Here is a 10,000-nt window from a genome sequence, read left to right on the forward strand (position 1 = left end):
GCTTGCCCAGTTGAACGCCTCCAAACTCTGCATAATCTGCCCGGCGCTCCGGTTCCACCTCAGGGAGCAGCGAGTGCACCCAATCCACCTGTTCCCGTGCTATCACCCACTTCTGAGGGGAACCCTTGCCCTACCGGAGCGCTATGACGGTAAAACGACTAAATGTAGCGGCTTCCTGCTACAGGTTTCCCTTTATATAGCGCATCAGCCTGGGGCATATCCATCTGACCAAGCCAGGATAGCGCTGGTGATTTCACTACTTAAAGGAAAGGCGCTGGATTGGGCCACGGCAGTCTGGGAAGGGGGTGAGGCCGTGGCGCTTCTCCACTCCACCTTCCTCGCTCGGTTCAGGGCGGTGTTTGAAAGGACGGAGGGTGAGCGCCTCGTCAAGCTACAACAGGGAGAGGGGCCCGCGTCCGAGTACGCTCTGAGCTTTCGCACGGTGGCGTCGTCTTCCGGCTGGAATGAGTGTGCTCTGCGCTCAGCCTTCAGGAGAGGCTTACGGGAGGACATCAAGACGGAACTCGCATGTCGGGACGACAAGATGGACCTTGATACCCTCATCGCCACGTCCATCCGTCTTGACGACATGTTGAGAGACAGACGGCGTTCCCAACACCTCCCGGAGCCTCGACGCTCACCCCATCTGAGCTATGGAAGCCGCCCTGCCTCAGAGTCCTCACCCACGGACCACAGATCTCCTGGCGGCTCCCTATCTAGGCGGTATGACTCCCATAGCCGCTCCGTGAGTGTTACCTCATCTCCTACCACAAAACCCTTGTTTTTAGTTCCCATAACGGTGACTGGTTATTCCTTCTCTTCCATTTCCACTGCAATTATAGATTCCGGATCAGCGGGAAACCTTATAGATAGGGAGCTGGTCTCTGAATGGGGGTTGCCCACCGTGCCACTGCCTTCTCCGCTACACGTCACCTCGCCGGACAATAAACCCCTTGGATCAGGTACCATTACACACGTCACTCTCCCCATCACCATCACCATTCCCACACTACCGGAGCACCACGAGGAGCTGTCATTCCACATCGTCACGTCACCCCTTCACCGGATCGTCTTGGGATTGCCCTGGCTCAGACTACAGAACCCCACCATCAATTGGATCACCAAGAGGATCACAGCCTGGTCCACCTCATGCCGGAAGACCTGCCTGCCGGTGGTTTGTTGTTCCACGTCAGTGGAGAGTCCGGAGTTAAGCAAACCTTTACCTTGTTGATTCCTGCGTCCTGCCTCTTCGTATCCTCAGTACTCGTCACAACAGTCAATTATACAGTATTGTATTGTGCGTCATTACACAGTACTTGCTTTGATACTGCATTTAGATTACAGTAGGTGTACTGCGATATGAAATACAGTAACTTACTTGCCACTTTGCTGCCTGTAATTGACTGTCAAATTCACGGCAACCCCTAACCGGTATAACCTAAACCCTAACCCTTTCCAGTGTAACCTAAACACTACCCTAACCGGTATAACCTAAACCCTTTCTGGTATAACCTAATCCCTAACCCTTCACAGTGTAACCTAAACCCTAACCCTTTCCAGTGTAACCTAAACACTACCCTAACCGGTATAACCTAAACCCTTTCTGGTATAACCTAATCCCTAACCCTTCACAGTGTAACCTAAACCCTAACCCTTTACAGTGTAACCCTGACCCTAACCTTAATCAGTGTTGATCCTGTGCCTCATGTCAATCTGCCAGTAGAATATACACCTTGTACTTTATTATCTCATAGGAAATCATTAGTTGAAGATATCTGATATCTGATACAGAGTAATGGGAAGTCCTGATATCTGATACCTGATACAGAGTAATGGGAAGTCCTGATATCTGATACCTGATACAGAGTAATGGGAAGTTCATTTGGCTGTCTTATTTTAGCTTCACACAACAAATGCCATAATGGCCCTTCTGATGACATGATATATTATATAAATGATGTGATGTTTGGATATGGGCTGCAGTCTTTGCAGGTCACCCTGAAGACATAAAACTATTTAGAGGTGCTGAAACCCTCCACTGCAATAACACAGTCCCCTCTGAACATTTGAAAGGAGAAGCCTAAACGAAATATTATCCTCAGCAGGAGCAGAACTACATCTGTCAACACAGGGGAACCGTACAGCAGAACGCATGCACACACACACACACACACACACACACACACACACACACACACACACACACACACACACACACACACACACACACACACACACACACTAATCATCACCACTTCACATGTGATTAGACTCCCCTAAGTGATTTTCATTGGCAATAACTTTGTATTGTTTGAGGGACCTTGAAAATAACTGCGGCTGCTATTTCAAAGAGCTCTAGTGTTTGTCTCTGGCTAGCAAGTGGGGTTGACCCTCCCCTGACGTTTTGAAGTACAAGTCTCCTGCTAGCTACTGGGGTTGACCCTCACTTGACGTTTTGAAGAACAAGTCTCCTGCTAGCTACTGGGGCGGCAGGTAGCTTAGTGGGTAAGAGCGTTGTGCCAGTAACCGAGAGGTCGCTAGGTTCTAATCCCCGAGCCGACTAGGTGAAAAATCTGTCGATGTGCCCTTAAGCAAGGCACTTAACCCTAATTGCTCCTGTAAGTCGCTCTGGATAAGAGCGTCTGCTAAATGACTACAAAGTACAAGTCTCCCATAGAGGAGAAGGAGGAAGGCCCCTCTAGGAGGAGGAAGAAGGCCCCTCTAGGAGGAGGAGGAAGGCCCCTCTAGGAGGAGGAGGAAGGCCCCTCTAGGAGGAGGAGGAGGAAGGCCCCTCTAGGAGGAGGAGGAGGAGGAAGGCCCCTCTAGGAGGAGGAGGAAGGCCCCTCTAGGAGGAGGAGGAAGGCCCCTCTAGGAGGAGGAGGAGGAGGAAGGCCCCTCTAGGAGGAGGAGGAAGGCCCCTCTAGGAGGAGGAGGAGGAAGGCCCCTCTAGGAAGAGGAGAAGGAGGAAGGCCCCTCTAGGAAGAGGAGAAGGAGGAAGGCCCCTCTAGGAAGAGGAGGAGGAGGAGGAAGGCCCCTCTAGGAGGAGGAAGAAGGCCCCTCTAGGAGGAGGAAGAAGGCCCCTCTAGGAGGAGGAGGAGGAAGGCCCCTCTAGGAGGAGGAAGGCCCCTCTAGGAGGAGGAGGAGGAAGGCCCCTCTAGGAAGAGGAGAAGGAGGAAGGCCCCTCTAGGAAGAGGAGAAGGAGGAAGGCCCCTCTAGGAAGAGGAGGAGGAGGAAGGCCCCTCTAGGAGGAGGAGGAGGAGGAAGGCCCCTCTAGGAGAAGGAGGAGGAGGAAGGCCCCTCTAGGAGAAGGAGGAAGGCCCCTCTAGGAAGAGGAGAAGGAGGAAGGCCCCTCTAGGAAGAGGAGGAGGAGGAAGGCCCCTCTAGGAGGAGGAGGAGGAGGAAGGCCCCTCTAGGAGAAGGAGGAGGAGGAAGGCCCCTCTAGGAGAAGGAGGAAGGCCCCTCTAGGAAGAGGAGGAGGAGGAAGGCCCCTCTAGGAGGAGGAAGAGGAGGAAGGCCCCTCTAGGAGGAGGAGGAGGAGGAGGGCCCCTCTAGGAGAAGGAGGAAGGCCCCTCTAGGAAGAGGAGGAGGAGGAAGGCCCCTCTAGGAAGAGGAGGAGGAGGAAGGCCCCTCTAGGAAGAGGAGGAGGAGGAAGGCCCCTCTAGGAAGAGGAGGAAGGCCCCTCTAGGAGGAGGAAGAGGAGGAAGGCCCCTCTAGGAGGAGGAGGAAGGCCCCTCTAGGAGGAGGAGGAGGAAGGCCCCTCTAGGAGGAGGAGGAGGAAGGCCCCTCTAGGAGGAGGAGGAGGAGGAAGGCCCCTCTAGGAGGAGGAGGAGGAAGGCCCCTCTAGGAGGAGGAGGAGGAAGGCCCCTCTAGGAGGAGGAGGAGGAAGGCCCCTCTAGGAGGAGGAGGAAGGCCCCTCTAGGAGGAGGAGGAAGGCCCCTCTAGGAGGAGGAGGAAGGCCCCTCTAGGAGGAGGAAGAAGGCCCCTCTAGGAGGAGGAGGAGGAGGAGGAAAGTTCAGGAACAACCCCTTCCTCCAGGTATAGGCACGTCTTTAAACTTCCGCCTAACCTATCAGAAGGAAGCTTCCGCCTAACCTATCAGAAGAAAGCTTCCGCCTAACCTATCAGAAGGAAGCTTCCGCCTAACCTATCAGAGAGAAACATCCATTTAACCTATCATTTGGGGAAGCTGTTGAAGGTGTGTGTGTGTGTGTGTGTCAGGTGTAGAGTATATTCCAGGAATAATATGCCAAGAGTGGACACTGGAGGAGAGAGGTAGAGCTCAGTGTGGCCCCTAGCTGATCATCTACCTCTCATCACCATGACAACCACACTGACACAGAACCTAGTAGAACCTACCTGGTGGGCTGTGAGACCAGGGCGTCTTTGTGCAGTCTGTAGCAGGGGAAGCTGTTGAAGGTTCCTGGTTCTAGGGACACCCCCTCTACGGTACTGTATTCCTTCTCTACCAGGCCAAACATCTCCATCATCCTGAAGCCTGAGAAGGGAGGGAGCAGAACACACATCTATACTATAACCACGCCATAGAGAACCATAGAGAACCATAGAGAACCATAGAGATACTACAACACTAGAATAAAAAATGGTACACATCTTTATCTTTAAGCAACAGAATGTGTAAAGGTAGTAAATACTCTTTAGGCGCTGGATATATACATATAAATTATATAATGTCATTCTGTCAACCACTCTCCCTCGGGGACAAGACCAGCATTTCCTATTCCCCACCCGGCGAAGGAAAGGCGCCCTGTGTGAAAAATCCTATGAGAAACAGCGACATACACTCTGAATGACCTATAATGATGAATTCCATATTGGTCTTTCACAGTCAGGCCAACCCAAGCTGTACTGTGTTGTAGGATAATAGTAGTCCTACTATGGAAATTGATCAATGAGGCTGTCAACTGAGTCAGAAATTCACAGGTTTCAGATTTCTTTCAAATTTGTTCAGGTTTTCGCTCTCAAAGTCACACGTTTTTAATAGAAAGACAACACAATTGGATGTTCTAAGTCCATAACAATGCCTAAACCACATCAGGAGACCACTTTTGAGGTCTGGGAAAAATCTAAGAAATGTTGATTTTTTTTAGTGTAGTTACCCTTTAATCTAAATGCACAGGCGCCTAGCACTGTTGTGTGGTTAGCGGTGTTTTTGTAGCACATGAGATGGAGTCTGCCAAACAAATGGCCACTGGATTGATGCAAATAATCATGATATCATTCTGACAGGTGGGCATAAGCTACTTTGTAGCTAGTTAACATTTAATAGAGAAGGTTTTTGAGAAAGCCTTTCCATCTACCAGAAGATGGTTAGGCCTGTCATTAGCATCAATATATTTTTCCTGTTCCATTAACTGTTTAAAACTGGACGTTTTACTTCATATTATGAGGCGGGCCACGCCTCCTTCAAAGTAGCTTTATAGCCTAAAATGGGAAGAAATAGTAGTTGATCAACATTTGAAGCTAAACATTATGATCTGTTCAATCAGCCTTGTTAATTGATACGGCGTAGTCCTCCACTGCAATACTTTGATACGCATCGTGGGGATTAAGAAGGGAGTATTCGCAATGCCCACTGGGTAATACGGCTCTATACCCTCCGCTACACCAGAGACTGTGTGTTTAGGACTTTATCTGACTGGGTTTTTTTAAACGACAACCACGTGGCAGAATACATGCTGCTCCAGATAATGCAATAGCCAGGGGACACAGAGTCTCTCCTTTGAATGAATAAGTGGGATCAGACAATCAATACTGACTGTAGATTGAGAGGGATTTACCTCTCAATATGGACACACGTTCTATGACTATAAAGCAGTAACAAGGCTGTATGTGTTTGACATAGTTTACCTGCCATAGTGTTGCCGCTCATCAGAACCGATGGACAAGCTAAAACAAGATGGATGAAAAGTGCTGGTTAAATAACGAATAGTATATTAATCACTGTCATTTCATCATGAATCAATATCCTCTTATTAAGATTGATTCGAGTGGTCCTCTGTAGCTCAATTGGTAGAGCACGGCGCTTGTAACGCCAGGGTAGTGGGGTTCGATCCCCGGGACCACCCCATACGTAAAAATGTATGCACACATGACTGTAAGTCGCTTTGGATAAAAGCGTCTGCTAAATGGCATATTATTATTATTATTCAAATGTTGATGAATCCTCTTCTTTGTAATAATAACTCTTCCATTGAATCACATGACCCAAACCTACCAGCTGTCTCTATTCTACAGTAGAGTATATCAGTTATGGAAACTACTTCCAATGCCAGCTACTTCAGTCCTGGCAGTACTTACTGGCAGTGGCAGCCTCGCACACAAAAGTGATCAGCTGCTCCTCAATTTTCTTGACAGCGTCCAGATCGTCCACAAAGAAGACGTGTCTGTCACTGGGTTTGCTGGCGATGTTCACCAACTCTCCGTAGTCCGCATCAGCAAAGCCAATGGCAAAGATGATGTAGCCTACAAACACATCCATTGTTAAGATGTTAACACAATATTTTGTTTTCTTCAGCAATAAAGCAAAAACAATTCCAAGGAAACTATTTGATTGGCCAATCTTACCACTCTCTGGCTTGCTAAGTGACCACTAACATATTTCTCTCTAAGTTTTGTTTTGGTATGATGGCCATGAATAGTTCGGTTTCAACAATATAATACAATGGAATAGTGTATTGTCCTCAGAGGAAGAAACATTGGCTTTATCCAAAATAACACCCTATTCCCACACTACTTTTGGCCAGAGTAGTGCACTATACAGTGCAGAGAATAGGGCACTATTTGGGACACAACCTATGCCACTCACCCTCCATCTGCATCTCCTTGGAGACTTTGTTGACGTCATCTTGGGAGCGGCCATCGGTGAGGACTACCAGTACCTTGGGAACCCCCCTCCTCACTCCTCCCTCCGAGGTGAAGATAGACTCCTTCACATGCTTAATGGCTCGGCCTGGAGGGAAAGGGACATACAGTTATATTTCTATGGATTGGAATGGCAGAGATAATATCTACACAGCCTGGTGTTAATGTATGGATGACTGTCAGACCATATATATATACAGCCTGGTGTTAATGTATGGATGACTGTCAGACCATATCTATACAGCCTGGTGTTAATGTATGGATGACTGTCAGACCATATCTATACAGCCTGGTGTTAATGTATGGATGACTGTCAGACCATATCTATACAGCCTGGTGTTAATGTATGGATGACTGTCAGACCATATATCTATACAGCCTGGTGTTAATGTATGGATGACTGTCAGACCATATCTATACAGCCTGGTGTTAATGTATGGATGACTGTCAGACCATATCTATACAGCCTGGTGTTGATGCATTGTTATGATGATTTGTGATACAAGATTCATTAATGTATGGAGAGATCATAATCTGTATGTGGACAGAGAACAAGGACAAGACGTGTTATTGGTGTCACGATTGAGTAACAGAAGGTCAGTGTGCCAAGATAGATTGGGGGGCCACTGGTGCTAATCTTAGGATGGGTGCGTGATGGAATGGCCTGGCTAGGGTGCCACACGACACCAAGGAGGTGGATGATACGGTGGTAGAAGAGTGACAATCAATGATGGTTGGCAACTGGGTAAGATAAAAGTAGATTGGAAGGGCGTTATATAACCTGAGAGATTTGGTATGGAAGTCATTCAGATGGCAGGGGGCTATGTCCATACCCCCTGTCATTGAATCCAATATTGTGACCATTAAATAATGACTGAGTCCAATCTCCATCTGTGAAACGTACTCTCATGCATCCTGAACTTTTCAATACCAGAAACTCATCATAACATGTATGGATGACTGTCAGACCATATACAGCCTGTTGTTAATGTATGGATGACTATCAGAACATATCTTTGGATGGAAAGGGAAGACAGGCACATCAGGGGTTAATAATAATAATAATAATAATAATAATAATAATAATAATAATAATAATAATATATCTATCATAACTTTTTAATAAATGTCTGTCAGGGGTAGTCAACCCTGTTCCTGGACTGTGAAACTCTGATAGGACACATTAAACAAAGAAAGAGGAGATAGCCTGTCTTACCTACTCTAAGTCATAAACCTTGACAGAGACAAAAACGTCCTAGACCATTAGGAGTACCGGGGGCATCGGAGACGCCCGTTGAAAGGACGAAGGGAGCAGAGGGAGGAGGGGATCATTGCAAGTCTTTTTTCTTTACCGATGTGCATGTCTAGTATCTCTCTGATGTCTAAGGTAATTCCGATGTGCATGTCTAGTATCTCTCTGATGTCTAAGGTAATTCCGATGTGCATGTCTAGTATCTCTCTGATGTCTAAGGTAATTCCGATGTGCATGTCTAGTATCTCTCTGATGTCTAAGGTAATTCCGATGTGCATGTCTAGTATCTCTCTGATGTCTAAGGTAATTCCGATGTGCATGTCTAGTATCTCTCTGATGTCTAAGGTAATTCCGATGTGCATGTCTAGTATCTCTCTGATGTCTAAGGTAATTCCGATGTGCATGTCTAGTATCTCTCTGATGTCTAAGGTAATTCCGATGTGCATGTCTAGTATCTCTCTGATGTCTAAGGTAATTCCGATGTGCATGTCTAGTATCTCTCTGATGTCTAAGGTAATTCCGATGTGCATGTCTAGTATCTCTCTGATGTCTAAGGTAATTCCGATGTGCATGTCTAGTATCTCTCTGATGTCTAAGGTAATTCCGATGTGCATGTCTAGTATCTCTCTGATGTCTAAGGTAATTCCGATGTGCATGTCTAGTATCTCTCTGATGTCTAAGGTAATTCCGATGTGCATGTCTAGTATCTCTCTGATGTCTAAGGTAATTCCGATGTGCATGTCTAGTATCTCTCTGATGTCTAAGGTCATTCCGATGTGCATGTCTAGTATCTCTCTGATGTCTAAGGTAATTCCGATGTGCATGTCTAGTATCTCTCTGATGTCTAAGGTAATTCCGATGTGCATGTCTAGTATCTCTCTGATGTCTAAGGTAATTCCGATGTGCATGTCTAGTATCTCTCTGATGTCTAAGGTAATTCCGATGTGCATGTCTAGTATCTCTCTGATGTCTAAGGTAATTCCGATGTGCATGTCTAGTATCTCTCTGATGTCTAAGGTAATTCCGATGTGCATGTCTAGTATCTCTCTGATGTCTAAGGTAATTCCGATGTGCATGTCTAGTATCTCTCTGATGTCTAAGGTAATTCCGATGTGCATGTCTAGTATCTCTCTGATGTCTAAGGTAATTCCGATGTGCATGTCTAGTATCTCTCTGATGTCTAAGGTAATTCCGATGTGCATGTCTAGTATCTCTCTGATGTCTAAGGTAATTCCGATGTGCATGTCTAGTATCTCTCTGATGTCTAAGGTAATTCCGATGTGCATGTCTAGTATCTCTCTGATGTCTAAGGTAATTCCGATGTGCATGTCTAGTATCTCTCTGATGTCTAAGGTAATTCCGATGTGCATGTCTAGTATCTCTCTGATGTCTAAGGTAATTCCGATGTGCATGTCTAGTATCTCTCTGATGTCTAAGGTAATTCCGATGTGCATGTCTAGTATCTCTCTGATGTCTAAGGTCATTCCGATGTGCATGTCTAGTATCTCTCTGATGTCTAAGGTCATTCCGATGTGCATGTCTAGTATCTCTCTGATGTCTAAGGTAATTCCGATGTGCATGTCTAGTATCTCTCTGATGTCTAAGGTAATTCCGATGTGCATGTCTAGTATCTCTCTGATGTCTAAGGTAATTCCGATGTGCATGTCTAGTATCTCTCTGATGTCTAAGGTAATTCCGATGTGCATGTCTAGTATCTCTCTGATGTCTAAGGTAATTCCGATGTGCATGTCTAGTATCTCTCTGATGTCTAAGGTAATTCCGATGTGCATGTCTAGTATCTCTCTGATGTCTAAGGTAATTCCGATGTGCATGTCTAGTATCTCTCTGATGTCTAAGGTAATTCCG

The 10,000-nt window shown here is 46.7% G+C and overlaps 1 protein-coding gene across 1 annotated transcript in view; it reads right to left on the reverse strand.

Annotated features, from left to right (window-relative positions):
• LOC311122284 (collagen alpha-1(XIV) chain-like) overlaps positions 1-10,000 on the reverse strand; it is a gene marked incomplete at its 3' end in the record, with an annotated part of 121,090 nt that overhangs the window by 47,108 nt on the left and 63,982 nt on the right. Inside the window, exons 23-26 of the mRNA XM_084196671.1 lie at positions 6,827-6,970; positions 6,319-6,483; positions 5,869-5,907; positions 4,357-4,495 (exon numbers count right to left, since the gene is read on the reverse strand). Of these exons, the coding sequence (XP_084052797.1) occupies positions 4,357-4,495; positions 5,869-5,907; positions 6,319-6,483; positions 6,827-6,970 (487 nt within the window). The remainder of the gene's footprint in view (positions 1-4,356; positions 4,496-5,868; positions 5,908-6,318; positions 6,484-6,826; positions 6,971-10,000) is intronic.

Source organism: Coregonus lavaretus, assembly GCF_964263955.1.
Source record: "Coregonus lavaretus genome assembly, contig: HAP1_SCAFFOLD_1344, whole genome shotgun sequence".
Classification (NCBI taxonomy): domain Eukaryota; kingdom Metazoa; phylum Chordata; class Actinopteri; order Salmoniformes; family Salmonidae; genus Coregonus; species Coregonus lavaretus.